The following is a 16,423-nucleotide window of genomic DNA, read 5'->3' as shown; positions in this document are numbered from 1 at the left end:
TGACGCTACAAACAGATCACACAGGAAATTTCTGACAATACAAGAATATTCCGACTCCTTGGATCTGACAGGTATGATCAGTCCCAAACATAACATATTGGAATAAGTGTTTTCCCAGAGAGAGAGAAATACTGTTGATTATCTCGACCACGAGGCTCAGGGCCAATACTAGGGTAGCTACCAAGGACACTGTGCACCTAAGGAATAACAGGAGTTGCCACCAACATATTTACTTTGCCTGCCCTTTCTCCCAGGCAGCATGGAATGTAGACTGAACCCCCACCAGCACTCAGGGTGGTGAGAAGACAGGCAGTGATTACTGTTGAGTTTTGCTGCCATTGTTACTCACTCATGGGTCAGTGGATAAATAATGGGGCCGTGGTTACATCTGTTCTGTTATTCCAGGCTGTGCTTTGGATAAGGAAGAGAATAAGCAACAGTACCAAGAAGGACCTCCCTCTTGCAAGCCCTATGATCCGAAGCTGTCCATTGCTATGTTATTCATGAATAGGTAACATTCTCCAGATATATTTTATTTTCATTTCTTTTCCTTCCACAGAGTTGTGGTACTGGAGAGTAGGCCAACAGACGACCCTACTGCCAACAGCAACTTGTACATCTTAGCAGGCCATGAAAACAGTTACTGAGAGGCAACACACAATGTCAGTGGAATCATGAAACAGAACACTACTGCTGTGACACTTACAAATAGCAGAGATTGCACAAAATGGCAGAACCATGATTTCAATTATGTTGTAATTTATTGTGGTGTATGAGAGAATGAATGAGAGCAAGAACACTTGCCTGAATGACAGGGACACGGTGAGCACATTTATACCACTAAAGTGCTTGATTCACCATTATGTAATCTTTGTACATATATGCATTATTCTTCAGTGAAATGTACTGCTGGAGACTTTGATTTTATGTAGATAGTGGTCAAAATGTCTTACCTGTACAGATGTGTAAAGATTGCTAAAGACATAGAACTGCGTTTGGGGTACTATTTTAAGGACTCTTAAAAAATGGATGCTAGCGATAAAAACAGTGCATTTAAAATAACACTATCGTATTTTATTATGTAATTTACTAATACAAATAAATCTTTACCTTTTAGACATTGTAACCAAGGCTGTAATCCTATTACAATCTTGTTTTTAATTTTTGTTGCAAGTACACTGGTGTTTTGGTTGCACAAAGTATTAATATGGATGTATTTAGTCACAAAAGTAAGCTGTGACTTTGTGGATATGATTTGGGTGTTTTAGTTTATTTGGGTAGTTTTCTTTGTGAAACCAGCCAATTGAACACCTGTATTTTTATATTTAAGGAAAATTCTCTAATTATTTTCTGTGCTTGGAAGAAAGTTAATATTTTGGAATGGGAATAAATCCCAAATAGTGGTACCATGTCATAATTATAAATGTATTCAATGATAAAATAAGGGTTAATATGAATCAGTGCCACCCATATCATGCAGAAATTGCAGCATTCAGTGAACACTGCTGAAATATGTGGGGCTAACCACATCCAAAGGGATGCTGCACACAGCATTCTGTGCAGTGCTTTATGGATATTGTTTAGCGCTCATATTAAAGTGAAGACACACATTTTCCCTTTATTTAAGAAGTGAACCTCAGACTTGGCAGGACAGGAGCAGCATGCATAACAGATGGCTACTGTGTCCATTTGGACTTAAAAGATCTCCTCTGCCAATTCTCTCATAGGATAATTGAGTTTTATGGGATTCCATATGAATTTCCATGTGTAGAAAAGCAGAGTGGTAGATCTGCATTTGTTTTTCTTGTATGGTGGGATCTTGTCAACTGGATAGTTTTTAAGTTATGCTCCCAGGAACCCTGAAGTTCCTTGGTGGCTTAGCGGGGGCTTCTCAGTGAGAAGACCAGTAACCGAGGAAGGCAATTCTGAGAGACAGTATGCTTACCCTTACTGGTTTTCCCCTGCCATGAACAATTATGGGGGAGTAGAGAATGTAGGGTGGATTCTTAATGGTGAGTGTCAATAAAAACCAACATATGTAGCCAGCAGCCCATGTGAACACAGTGTGTACACTGTACAGTTCCTAAGAATCTTCTGCAGTATGCTAGTGTGCTGATTTCTCTGAAGGCCTGAAGCTTAAACCCACCACCTTACAGAACAGCTGTTCTTTGTATTTAAAAGGTGTTGATTAGGATCATTGTCTTAATTAGGGCTGTTCAGAAGTTTGCTTTTTAATGTTTGGCCTTACTACAGTCTTTCACATTTTCCTCTTAATTTCTTAACACCTGGCCAAAATGATTTAGTTACTACCTCACATAAAACAATTTCAATGCTTATTATACATCACAGGAATGTTTACTTTTGAGCAAAACTGTTTTTGATTATTTTCCAGTGCATTAGTGTGGCTGCCAAGTTTTAGGGGGAAAGTGCACATATTGGCTTTTTTGTATATGTTCTTTATACTGTGATATAAACTAAGAAAAAAACTACATTAAAAGTGATTTATGATCCGTATTGATGTTGGTAATGCTTTTGAAAATTTCCTAATGTATATAATGTAAAATAAACTTTTTTTAACATGTTTGTTGTACTTCTGAATGGCCTTCTGCACTAGTTTTCTGAAGAAATAAAACATGGGGGAAAGCATTTTTATAAATATTAATTACAAAAAAATAAAACTTTTTGTTAAACAGGGGTCTGAGACCCTTAATTATCTGTTTTAAGCAAGATTCACACTCTGGGGATTCCACCAATTCTCCTTTCTTTCTGCCACCACCCCCTGACACTTTCCATAATGTTCCAGACAGAAGGTTCTACAGACGTATAATATGATAAGGGATTACGGGAACTGTAGTCAAAAACCACCTGAAAGATTAAAAGTTCCCAAGCTAGATACTTTAAATATTTAGTTAGTAGCCTTGATTTGACCCTTTTTTTTTCTTTATCAAGTTAAAAAGGAGACATCTGGAGAGCAGATGGATGAAGGATCAGTCTGATCAAAATTTGGCTGCTTTTAAAACCTTTACCAGAAGTTACACCAATGCCTTAAGATTGACAAGAAAGGGTATTTTAATATCAAAATTGCAGGTGAGGCTGCAAACTGACAAGTGGAACTTTTTCAGGTGGTTCATTAACTCACCAACCCTGGTCAATTATGACCCCTTCCTGATGACTTTACCAGCAATCAATTCCTTTTTTTAAAAAAAGGAGGCTATTCAAGCAGATGTTGAATCTGCCAGCAACTTGGTTGATCGGCTGATAGTTGTTGCTGCACCTCTCCCTCTGCCCAACTGGTTCACTTTGACCCTTTAATTTTGGAGGAGGGATCCAGGGCACTGGCTAGCTGCAAACCTCTTCACTTGACTCTTACCCTGCATGGCTAATAAAGGCTGCCTGTGGGGTTACGGTTGATTGGGCCATGAATACAGTGGTGCCCCACATAGCGACGTTAATCCATTTCAGGATTAACGTCGCTATCCGGAAACATTGCTATACGGAAAGGAAAACCCCATAGGAACGCATTAAACTCCGTTTAATGCGTTCCTATGGGGGGAAAACTGACTGGTAAGCGAAGATTCCCCATCCGGCCGCCATTTTCGCCACCTCGGTAAACGAGGGCAGGGTGCGAAAACGCTGCAGGTGGCCATTTTCTGCACCTGGCGGCCATTTTGGAACCGCCGATCAGCTGCTTCCCTAACATCACAATGCAAAGATCGGTAAGCGAAACGCTTACCGATCATCGCAATGCGATGTTTTCCCTATCCAAAACATCGCGATGCGATTGCATTAGTGATCGCAAAAACCGCGTCGCTATGCGGATTTGTTGTTAAACGGTGCGCTTGTTAAGCGAGGCACCACTGTACTGTAAACACCCCTCTGAGGGAGAGATTTTTCACCTCTCAAGTGAAGGAAACCGTCATCTGTCCTATTGTTAGACCTCACCTGGTGATAATTAACAATTACAGACCCATTGCCTTTTTGAATACGTTTGACAGTGGTGGCAAGGCAGCTCCAAAAGTACCTGGAAGAGAAAAACTGCCTTGACCCATTCCAGTCAGGTTTTAGGCTGCAGCAGGATACCAAAATGGCACCGGTTGTGCTGCATGATGACCTCTTAAGGAAGGCTGATGGGGGGGAGGGTCTTCCCTCCAAGTAACTCCTGGATCTCAGCAGCTTTTGATACTGTCTACCATGGTATCCTCCTGGATAGGTTGTCAGAGGTGGGGATCGGGGAACAGCACTTAGCTGGCTCTGAGCCTTCCTGAAGGGCCATGTTCAGAGAGTTCACCTTGGAGACAAGTTGTTGGCTCCCTGGACCTTCAACTGTGGGGTGCCATAGGGGTCTTCAGTATCCTCAGTGCTGTCTAACATATGTGTTAAACTGCTGGGGGGAGTCATCAGGAGATTCGGAATCGGGTATCAATATGCCAATGATGTGCAACTCTTATCTCTCCTTTTCCACCTCTGCAGTAGATGCCGTCCAGATGCTTGAATACTGGAATTAGTCTTGGAATGAACCAGGGTGGACAGGCTCGACCCAAACAAGATAGGGATTTTGTATCGGGGGGCCTTCAAATAGGTTGGGGAGTACCCCTAAACTGAGTGGTGTCCTTCCAGTTAGGGACCAGGTTCGTAATCTGGGCATACTTCTCAACCTGGCTCTGCCCTGAGATTCTCAGACTGCAGTTGTGTCTAGAGCCACCTTTATCCAGCTGATGCATATCACCCAACTCTACCCTTTCCTAGACAAGGATCTCCTCAGGACCTTGATGAATGCCTTGGTCATCTCCCAGATCGACTATTGCAATGGTCTGTACATGGGGCTTCCCTTCAGGCTGATCCAGAGATTGGAAGTGGGCCAGAATGTGGTGGCTGGTATGAGCAAATTTGATCACATCTCCCTATACTGGCTTGCCTGCACTGGTTACCTGTTGCATCCTGGATCAGATTAAAGATCTTGATGCTCACCTATAAAGCCCTTCACAGTTTGGAACCACATTACTCATTGGAACATCTTTCCCCAAGGTTATCTACCTGCTCCACACAAGTTCCTCCCAAGCAATGCAGCTCCAAGAAGCCACTCCAAAGGAGGATAGGAAATAAACCACCTGAAATAGGTTCTTTTTTGTTGTGCCACCAATACTTTAGAACTAACCTCTGGAAGAAATGCACCTGGCTTCTTCCCTTCCCACAGTTAAAGGACATTTTAAAACACTTCTTTACAGGGAGGCCTTTTATGGCAATCCTGCCTGATGTACAGTTGTGTTCAAAATTATTCAACACCCAATGCTGTAAAGGGGTTTAGGGACTATAGTGTACATTTGGAATTGTATTCAGAATGAAATCCTACAAGGACGTTTTAAAGAACCAAATGCAACTAAAATAACATCAATTGTTTATGTAATACAGTAGTAAATGTTTCTTTTGTGGTTTCTTCATTGCCACAATTATTCAACCCCTTAAAGACTACCACTCTGAAGAAGAGAGGTTCATTCAGGTGTTTTCGATCAGGTATTGAAAACACCTGTGGATGTCACAGAGCACCAATCAAGCATAATAAGCACCAATTAGGCAGCTTTAAAATGACTGTGATACTCAGCTCCTTCTAGACATTTACTGGTGTGGTTACAAACATGGTGAAGTCAAGAGAATGGTCCAGGAAGACAAGAGAAGAGGTGATTTGTCTTCACAGGAAGGGCAATGGCTATAAGAAGATTGCAAAGAAGTTAAACATACCAAGAGACACCATAGGAAGCATCATTCGCAAATTCAAGGCAAAGTGCACTGTTGAAATGCTACCTGGTCGTGGAAGAAAGAAGATGCTGACTTCGACTGCTGTGCGCTACCTAAAGCGTAGAGTGGTGAAAAGTCCCCGTGTGACTGCTGAGGAACTGAAAAAAGATTTGTCAGATGTGGGTACAGAAGTTTCAGCTCAGACAATAAGGCGCACACTGCGTAATGAAGGTCTCCATGCCAGAACCCCCAGGCGCACCCCTTTGCTGTCTCCCAAGAATAAGAAGAGTCGACTGCAGTATGCCAAAAGTCATGTGGGCAAACCACAAAAGTTGTGGGATAGTGTTCTGTGGACTGATGAAACAAAATTAGAACTGTTTGGGCCCATGGATCAACGCTATGTTTGGAGGAGGAAGAACAAGGCATATGACGAAAAGAACACCTTGCCTACTGTGAAGCATGGCGGAGGGTCAATAATGCTTTGGGGCTGTTTTGCTTCTGCAGGTACAGGGAAGCTTCAGCGTGTACAAGGTACCATGAATTCTCTTCAGTACCAGGAGATATTGGATGAAAATGTGATGCAGTCCGTCACACACCTGAGGCTTGGGAGACGTTGGACCTTTCAACAGGACAATGATCCCAAGCATACCTCCAAGTCCACTAGAGCATGATTGCAGAGGAAAGGCTGGAACATTTTGGAGTGGCCATCGCAGTCACCATACTTAAATCCGATTGAGAACCTCTGGTGGGACTTAAAGAAAGCAGTTGCAGTGTGCAAGCCTAAGAATTTGACTGAACTGGAGGCTTTTGCCCATGAAGAATGGGCGAAGATACCCGTAGATCGCTGCAAGACACTTGTGTCAAGCTATGCTTCACGTTTAAAAGCTGTTATAACTGTAAAAGGATGTTGTACTAAGTACTAAGATTGAATGTCACTTGGGGGTTGAATAAAAACTAATAATGATGTGAGCACAGAAAAGACATTTGTGGTTATTTCATTATAAACTTAAGGTTATATTTCTCTGACCTACAAGTGCCTCTTTCATGTAAATGTAAGCAAGATGACTGAATGATCAAAATCAATGTCAAAATGGCCAAAACATTCAATTTCAGTGGGGGTTGAATAATTTTGAACACAACTGTATTTGTCTCTTTTCTGTTTCTCCTGTTTGATAGCATGTTTATATGCCTCACATTCCACATTTTATCCTTACACCTCTCCTAAAGTTCTTCTAGAATTGTTGTTTAGTTGTTAAATCGTGCCAGACTCTTCGTGACCCCATGGACCAGAGCACGCCAGGTCGTCCTGTCTTTCACTGCCTCCCAGAGTTGGGTCAAATCTTCTAGAATTAGTATTTGACAAAAGAGCATACTGTACTGTTTTTCTGCAGTTTCTCGAGTGGTTAACAAAAGCAAGATAAAATTAAAGTAAAAACAACATGTAAAACCTCCATCAAAATATTAAAACCCATTAATTTTAAAACTTGAGGGGGGAAATGTGTGTGCTGGGCCCTAAACTGTGTTATCATCTGCACAGAGGCTCTTCATTATCAAGGATATCAATCTAGCATCTTAATCAGTTGCAGCAAAATAATAAGAGGCTCCTATGACAACATTGAGTATGTCTTACTTCAGCTTTCCTGCCATCCGAAGATGTGGGCTGCAACTCATGAAAGGTCATGTCAAACAAAACTTGTTCATCTTAATGGTGCCATAAAATTCTTAGTCATATTTACTGGTATTCTTTCTCCTCCTCCTGCTATCATAATTATAAAATAAATAACGACCCTTCATCTTCTTTTGTAAGGAACGTCCTCTTCACAGAAAAATAAATCTGCAGTCCTGTCCATGAAGCCAGCTCATTACCACCGGAACCACAAGAAGCGCCCAGATGTATTTTGCCTTGTTTTTGTTTTGAACTTTAAACTTAAGCAAGGGGGTTGAACTGCGGCTAACAGGGTCACTTGTCCTCCGCGCCGCAGAGGGCGCTGTGAAAAAAAGGACCCTTCTCACCGATCCTTCCTATAATGAAAATACCTCAACCCGAGCCGTCGGGTTTCCGCACGCAAACCTAGCCAGTCTTTTTATTTGAAGTTGTTGCGGGGTTGGTTTCTCATTTCCGCGCGGAAGACAAGAGGGAGGAGAAAACAAACGGGAAAAGGACGGCACCTCAAGCTCCTTCCAGCGATAAGCTTGCGAGGCAACGAAAGGGGGCGCAACTCTGGCGACGCATGCGCCGTCGGCATCTGCGCCCACTGCGCATGCGCCGGAGGTTGTAACCGTCAGGGCAAGGAAAAGAACCCCCAAGAGTTCAAAGTCGCGTTCCGGACCGTGCCCCTCCCTCCCCTGAGCAACCGTCACTTTATTGCCGTTGGCCGGCGGCCTTCCTGTCCGCCCCTTTCAGACAGTTCCCGTCCTGTCAGGGCCAGAAGAAGGATGCCCGGTGGTGGTGGTGGTGTCTTGGGCCAGGCCGGCTCCGGCGCTGTGTGAGACAAGGCCGGGCCGGGCGGCGGGTGACCGGGGGAAGGGATGTCGCCGTCGCCTCCCGCCGTTGGGTCCTGCCACTGCCGCCTCCGGCGGCTCTCCCCGTTTCGGTCCTCGTCCGACTCCGGGTACCGCCCGCCACCGCCGCCGCTACGGGCACAGGCGCAGCGTCGGTGTCGGGCCCAGTAGTGACGCTGGCCGCTTCCCCTCAGAGGGGACGGGACGGCGCGAGCAGGATGCAGGCGCCACCGCTTCAGTACGAGTTCTTCAGCGAAGAGAACGCTCCCAAGTGGCGGGGGCTCCTCGTGCCCGCCCTGAAAAAGGTGAGCGCCTTGGCAGCATTGGGGGGGGGGAGGGAGGAGCAGCAGCAGCAGCCGAGTCTGCTTCCAACAGGGCTGTTAACGTAAAAACTGGAAAAGATGTGCTTTGTCGTGATTGGACTTCGGCGGGGTCGTGGTGCGAGTAGGTGAGGGAAGTAAGGTACGCTTCTGGTGGCGTTCACGCTTGGGGGGGGTCTGGTCGATGTTGTCCTTTTCGTGGGAAGGGTGGCAATTCCAGGTGAGATCCGATACGTTCTCCACCCATGTCAATGGGGCAAGTCTAGTGCTGCCAGACGTGTGTGGTACTCATCGGTGTACCCTTCGGTTTTGGACAGCTGGGCATTTTATGTTGAGATTATCAAGGTATATATGTCAGTGCTGATATCCACCAGTTGAAAATATTTTTCTCTGTCCGGACATATTTGTACTGCTTTTTGTGGTATGAGCTTTCTTTTTCTTCTCTCTCTCTCTCTTTGGCCCATAGCTAAAATTCTTGGAGTGTTTTGCATATAATAGACAGCAACTGGAGGCCCCAAGCCTCTGGATCTTTTTTCTTCCTCACCCATCTGATCCCTACTTGTCAACCTACAGAGAAAAGAAGTACTGCATGAAGACAGTGTTGTGTAGCAACAGAACTTGGCACTGCACTGTTAGGGACAGATTATTTTTCAGTGCCAGTTTTTCCTCAGTGGTCTTTGTCCTAAGGTAGTTCCTGACCAGTAGAACATACCCTTTAAGTAGCAGATATGTGCATACATGAAGTATAACCCAAGGGAATGTGAGCATCTGTGCAACAAATTAGATAGATTTCGATTCAAAGAATCAGCTGTAACTACCCACATAATTTTTCATGGTAATTGTTTGAACGCGTGCTTGCTTCTTATTAAAGATAACAGAAGTAACCTATTTTATGGGTCTTGCTTTCATTGTAAATGGGCTTTTCATCCATTGATATGTTGATTATTAGCAGGTGCTTGGCACAGAATTAAAGGACTTTATAAACTCTCACTTGGCTGAAATCCTGTTGTTTAGCCTAGTAAATCACAATTAGAATAGGCCCAGTGAATCCATGGAACTTACAGAGGAGTTTATTTATTTAAAATATTATTAAACCTGCCTTTCCGCTTAAAAAGGATCCAAGGCAGCTTACATAATTTAAAGACAATATTTAAAGCTAAAAGCAAGGAGTGTACAAATACTAGAAAGGGTCAAATACAATACTACAACACAGTAAACAAGAAAAACACAGTCAAAAGCAGTAAGCCACAACAATCCGTTTAACACCCCACTCGGGCAACTGGTCATTGAAGGAAAGTTTGCCCAAAGAGAAAATCTTTGCTTGCTTGTGGAAAAACAGCAAAGATGGGGCCTGCCTGGCCTTTTGTGGGACGGAGTTCCTAAATCTGGCAGCAGAGAAGGCCCCCTCCCATTACCCCCATTCTTTTGACTCACAAAATCCCCACTGCTTTAATAGACTTACTCTAGTTGCGACTTACTACACTGACCAACAGGATTTCATCTGTTATTTATAAAAGTTAGACTATAGGATTTAATAGACTACATCTAGTATCCATCCTTGAAAGATCTGCATGCTGTGGATTGTTCTTGACTTGTAGGTCAAATTTCCCTGAGTATTAGTGCATCTAAGGACTTGTCTTGCATATTTTTATTTTATCTGCACATGGCTGTTTTTTATTTGTGAACTTGGTCATATTTTACAGATGGAATGGAGTTGCTGTGGATATGTGTAAATATGTTGTGTTGAAACTAAGCTTTGACACCATTTTAATTCTCATATTTTGGTTATGGTAACTGATCCATAGCAAGACTCGATAGTTTAACCAAGGCATGATATCTAGCTTTATATTGGTTCGTTAACTCACTCAACTTTGAGAAGCTCACTTTTATATAAATTCCTGGATAAGTATTTAATGATTGGTCTGTTGGTGCTAAAGTGAGTGTATATATGCAACAATATTTTGGCATGATGATATAATACTAATATTGTTTAGCTGAACCCACGATCATCCTTCTGTGAATGGAAGCATTCTTCTCATTGAAGGTACTTCCACTCACTTTTCAAGGATTACTCCTTTTGCCTACACTGCAACCTAGGCTCAGCAGGATCCCCAGCTCTCTTCCTAGTCCTTGTAGAGAGTATGGCTTGTAGAGAAGGGACACAAGCTCAATTGTATCTGAGTCCTACTCGCTATATATGGATGTTTGCGTCTGATATGAAAAAAAGTTCTTTGGACGTTCTCTGAAACAAAAAATGAAACAGTCCTGGAATGATTCTGAAGTTAATCAAGTTTAAAGAATGATCTCTTAATCAAAGCTGGTTACTGCCATTAGTGCCATATACCTCAATTGCAGCAGGCATGCTTTGTTTACAAGGTTGGAAAGGGCTGAGTTATAATTTAATATATATTATGAACAGGATTTTCACCATTGATTGAGATTCTGTCTCAGCCTCTTACAACAAATTGTTAAAATTGTTGTGGCATCTCAGCTGCTGTATTAACTTTCACAGTTCATGATAAAATGCACAAATTGGACTGTGCAGAGCCTGTATTTAAATGATAGATATAAGCATATATAGGCTAAAGTATACTTTGCTTGCAGAGCTGTAAGAGTCAAACACAGTGGGCAAGTTCAGATAACATAACAAGCTAGTGATATATGAGTATCATTGCTTATCTCACTACCAGCAGTGTGCTGGGGTGCTGGTACACTGCACTGTTTGATCACAATAGTTCCATTTGGTAGCTTGCCACCATCCAGATTCAGAAAACTGTAATTAATCATAACTATAGTTAGTTTCAAACAAGCTAAATGCAAACTTTATTTATTGAAACTGGCTTATTTAAACCAACTGTGATTAAGAATGAGCATGGTAACCAATGCGGACAATATGCCATGATGTTTTGTAGAATGAAAGTGAAAGCTTTCATATGGCTTGCAGCTACACCAGAGAAGGAAAAAGTTGAGCATGTTACACTACAGCTCTCTGGAGCTTGTCTTCATCTACAGTTATTGTGATTAGGTAAAGGTAAAGGTTCCCCTTGACAATTTTTGTCCAGTCGTGTCCGACTCTAGGAGGCGGCGCTCATCCCGCTCTTCAAGCCATAGGAGCCAGCGTTTGTCCGAAGACAATCTTTCCGTGGTCACATGGCCAGTGTGATTTAGACATGGAACGCTGTTTACCTTCCCACCGAGATGGTACCTATTTATCTACTCGCATTTGCATGCTTTCGAACCACTAGGTTGGCGGGAGCTGGGACAGGCGACGGGTGCTCATTCCGTCGCGTGGATTCGAACTTACAACTGCAGCACAGGCTTCTGCGGTTTAGCCCACAGCGCCACCACATCCCCGTTATTGTGATTACTAAGCACTAAACCTGGATGTAACCTAAGACATTCTGGAGTTGCTAATGCCCATATTTGCTTCAGCAGTCTTTTATGTTTCTGTTGTCATTCAACTTGATGAAACAAGATGTTTTAACTTGCTTATTTGTAACTGAAGAATTATTTTCTTTCCTTCTTTTCATACACTATACGGACAGATTATTTCATATATTTCCACTATTTCTTTAAAAGAAATTGGTAATAAGGCAAGAAGCAGGACACAGATGCAATAATCATAGTCCTATGGTTGGTTTTCTCTTCTTCTTCCCTCCTTGTGCATGATTTATTTCCTTTCCTTCGCAGAGCTGCAACTTTCTTAATTAACTAAGGTTCATTTCAGTCTGACTTTATACCTAGTTATTGGACAGACACTCCTCGATTCAGAGCATGTTACCATAGTCTCTCGAGACTGAAGGATGCCTATGCTGGACAGACACTGTTTTGTTTCCAATGTAGGTCACGTATGCCAGGAACTAGACAGAGGGAGAGGATACCTGTTGGTTCTGCTGGACTTCTCAGCAGCTTTCAATACCATAGTATCCTTCTGACCTATCTCTCTCGGCTGAGACTTGGAGGCACTGTAAAACAGTGTGTCCAGTCCTTCCTATGGGAAAGAACTTGGAAGGTGGTGCTTTGGGATTCCAGTTCCACACTATAGCCACTGGCTTATGGGATCCCTCAGAGTTTTGTCTTCTGTGTTATTTACCATCTGTGTGAAACCGCTGGGAGAGGTTGTCACCAGTAAGCAGATGACACGCAACTCTCTCTCCTTTCCATCTAAATCCAAGGAAGCTGTTTTGACTTTTGTCAATCTTTTGTGTCAGTAATGGATTAAATGGGGGTGAATAAGATGAAACTGAGGTGCTCCTGGTCAGTTGAAAACCAGATCAAGGAATAAGGATGCAGCCTATGCTGGATGGGATTACCCACCCTCTGAAAACAGGTGCACAGCTTGGGAGTGCTCCTAGATTTGTCTCTAGCTTGGATGCCGAGGTTTTGGTGGTGGCCAGGAGTGCCTTTTCACAATTAAAATTACTATGCCAGATGTATGCACGGGTTCCTGAAAAGGTCTAATCTGGACACAGTGAAACATGCTTTAGTTACATCCCAGCTGGATTACTGTAATGTGCTATATGTGGGGCTGCCTCTAAAAATTGTTCAGAAACTTCAGCAAATTAAAAATACAGAAGCCAATTGCTAACTGGGACTGGTCACAGGGATCACATCCCCCCCCCCCCCCCGTTACAGCAGCTTCATTGGCATCCATTCCATTTCTGGGCACAGTTCAAAGTGCCGGTTCTAACCTATAAAGTCCTAAACAGTTTGGGCCCAAACTATCTTGAAGACAGTGTCTCCTTGATGAGCCTACTCAGCTGTTAAGATCAGGAAAGGCTTTTCTCTTAGTTCCACCACCTTCACTTGTTTGATGGGAAATGCCAGAAAGGGCCTTCTCTGTTACTGCTCCCAGACTTGGAACTCCCTCCCACAGAAGGGCCCCATTTCTGCTATCCTGCCACAAGCAGACAAAGATCTTTCTCTTCAGGCAAGCTTTCCCTTAGTGACTGACTGTCTCAGGGGGGTTATTAAATAGATTGTTTTGCCTTACTGCCTTGAATGTGTGTTTAGTGTTGCTTTTGTTTACCATTATTTAATGTGGTATTTGTTTGATCCTTTTTAGTACAGTGGTGCCTCGCTTAGCAGTATTAATTGGTTAAAAAAAAACATCGCTATGGGAAAACATCGCTAAGCGAAACACCATTTCCCATAGGAATGCATTGAAAACCGGATAATACGTTCCAATGGGAACAGATTACCATCCTTAAGCGAAAATCGCCATAGGAAACATCGCTAAGCGAAACGCGGTTCCCCCATTGGAATGCATTGAATAGGTCTCAATGCATTTCAATGGTTTTGCGATGTCTGTTTTCGCTATTTTTAAAGTGTCTTAAATGTTCAAAAACTGTTTTAAATGCTTGGAATCGTTAGTGCACCCTGTAAAACCTTTGCAAACTTAATTTGGCTTTGTTCTGAGTCTTCGTTAATTTTTGGTGAATTCCCTCCCCCATTGGAATGCATTGAACTGTAGGTTTGACAGGGAGGGGGGTAGCGCTCTGCTCATTACCCCCAGGATTTTCACTTTTACCCCATTTGGGGTAATTTACCCCTGTTCCCCGACCACTGAACTATGTCTTAATATTGACTCTTAGGTGTTTAATTCTGGGTCTTTGTACCAATTGAGAAAATTATAAAAATACAACTTTCAGCTTACCTTCTGCATTTTCCTTTAGGAGCATTTAGGCTCATATTTTTCCATTTGTTAAAGTAGTAACTCTAGTTCATTTGATATAAGTGTTTTAGATATTCCATAGAACACCGATCCAAGTAAGCATGTTTAAGATTGTAGTGAACATCTGGCTCACTTGTGGATATCACTCAATAATAGTTAGTCAGATTAAGTATTGTATTAATAGCATGCAGTTTGTACAACTCTATGTGTCATTTAAACTAAAATGTAGTATTATTTTAAAAAGAGATAAGCAGACAGTAATGGATGTCTTAAAATTCAAGTGGGCATTTTGGTTTAATCTTATGTATACAATATTGCATCTAAAGTTACATTTTATTGTGTAAAAATACGCATTTTTAAATGATATGTTAAAGGAGTGGTTTATTGTCACATTCCAGTGACTGTCTGTGCCCAAGTAGTAATTTGAACCCAGGTCACCTGAGCTGTAGTTCAACAGTGTCCAATATACCACACTTATATATTGTGTGAGTGTGTATGTGCATGCATGTATTGAATTTCTTTTAAAAATTATACCCCGTAAAAATCTGTATCAATCTGATAAGCAGTTGGAAATGTGTTGCAAGCTGTGGCAAGTTATTCGGGGGGGGGGGATTATGCATAGGCATAGTTATAATTTTGAACAAATGTGTTGTTGAGTGATTTCTGACTAATTTGAAATGTACACAGAAAATGAGCCAGAATTCTAAAGAATCTTTGTTGTAAATAGATGAGTGCTGTTGCTTATTTGTTTCTGTGTAGGTTCTCCCATTGGTGTATACTGCTAAATTAAACAGGAATTCAGAGCTAATCATGTCATCCAAACTGAGAACCAGGCCTATCACTCCTCTTCCAAGCCAGGTTTCTTAAGCCATGAACAAACCCTGGTTTGTCAACCTGGCTTATAAAATGAATGACTAGCTAGGATCCCTGGTTAGAATGATATGATAGTGTGTCACTTCTGTTAACTACAGGATTCAGGTGGGAATGAATGGGCTATATGTACCAATATACACCCTCGTTCATAGTTTATTTTATCTATTTAAAATATTTTTATGCCACTTTTCTCCTTAAAAAGAACCCAAGGCAGCTTACATCCTTGAAAGAGAATATTTAAAGCTGAAACAATGAGTATACAGCAAGTGGTTCCCAACCTTGGGCCTCCAGATGTTTTTGGACTTCAACTCCTAGAAATCCTGGTCAGCGGAGGTGGTGGTGAAGGCTTCTGGGAGTTGTAGTTCAAGAACATCTGGAGGCCCAAGGTTGAGGACCACTAGTTTACATCATTAAAAGACAATATTTAAAGCTAAGAACAATGAGTATAAAGAGACAGTTTACATCATTAAGTGACAATATTAAAGCTAAAATAATAAGTATGCAAATACTAAAAAGGAACAAATAGATAATCTGAGAGATGGTAAACACAATTAGAAGTAAAGAGATTCGGTCTTTGGAAGATTAGCATGATAGTTAAATGGGTTTTTCCATAAGACTGAGTGTACTGTTGTGCCCCGCTGGATGATTACCCCACTCTACGACAAATCCGCTTAATGTTGATGTTTTTGCAATCGCTTTTGCGATTGCAAAACAATGTTTTAAATGGGGTTTTTTTTGCTGTGCGATGATCGGTTCCCTGCTTCGGGAACCGATTTTCGCTTTACGATGATCAGCACACAGCTGATTGTCAGGTTTCAAAATGGCCGCCAGCTGAAGAAAATGGCCTGCCGCTGTTTTCTAGGAGGGATTCCTCGCTTTACAGGCACCAAAATGGCTGCCATATGGAGGATCTTCGCTGGACAAGCAGGTATTCAGCCCATTGGAACATATTGAATGGTTTTCATTGCGTTTCACTTGGGTTTTTTATTTCGTTTGATGACGTTTTCGCTCTACAGCAATTTCGCTGGAACAAATTAATCTCGTCAAGCAAGGCACCACTGTACTTGGACCTATCAGGTGTGACAATCACCTTAATAGCCAACTGAGAGTGAAGTTAAATTAAAAAACAGAAGACAAGAAAGGGACCGTCATCTGAACAAAGTCTTCAGAATCCTTGATTGTGAACATATTAGGTTCTGTATGAACTACATTTTTTCAATATTCACACAAAATAAGAAGCTGTAATTTGTTGAAGACAAACTAAGACATCCTCTGCTCAAGTGCAGACTAAACCCCATTGGTGTGCATTCATGGGGACCAC

At 42.1% G+C, this 16,423-nt stretch overlaps 2 protein-coding genes across 5 annotated transcripts in view; both read left to right on the top strand.

Annotated features, from left to right (window-relative positions):
• Positions 1 to 2,581, top strand: part of MAP4K3 (mitogen-activated protein kinase kinase kinase kinase 3) — a 97,188-nt gene extending 94,607 nt beyond the window's left edge. For all 4 annotated transcript variants that reach the window (XM_020794747.3, XM_020794746.3, XM_020794745.3 and 1 more), the window contains 2 exons: positions 16 to 71; positions 560 to 2,581. In XM_020794747.3, the coding sequence (XP_020650406.1) occupies positions 16 to 71; positions 560 to 647 (144 nt within the window). In that variant the 3' untranslated portion in view covers positions 648 to 2,581. The remainder of the gene's footprint in view (positions 1 to 15; positions 72 to 559) is intronic.
• A 5,433-nt stretch (positions 2,582 to 8,014) lies between these two features.
• Positions 8,015 to 16,423, top strand: part of SOS1 (SOS Ras/Rac guanine nucleotide exchange factor 1) — an 84,324-nt gene continuing 75,915 nt past the window's right edge. Inside the window, exon 1 of the mRNA XM_020794738.3 lies at positions 8,015 to 8,540. Coding sequence (XP_020650397.3) covers positions 8,454 to 8,540 — 87 coding nt within the window. The 5' untranslated portion in view covers positions 8,015 to 8,453. The remainder of the gene's footprint in view (positions 8,541 to 16,423) is intronic.

Source organism: Pogona vitticeps, chromosome 1, assembly GCF_051106095.1.
Source record: "Pogona vitticeps strain Pit_001003342236 chromosome 1, PviZW2.1, whole genome shotgun sequence".
In the NCBI taxonomy this organism is placed as follows: Eukaryota; Metazoa; Chordata; class Lepidosauria; order Squamata; family Agamidae; genus Pogona; species Pogona vitticeps.
This window is presented reverse-complemented; position numbering and strand designations above follow the sequence as displayed.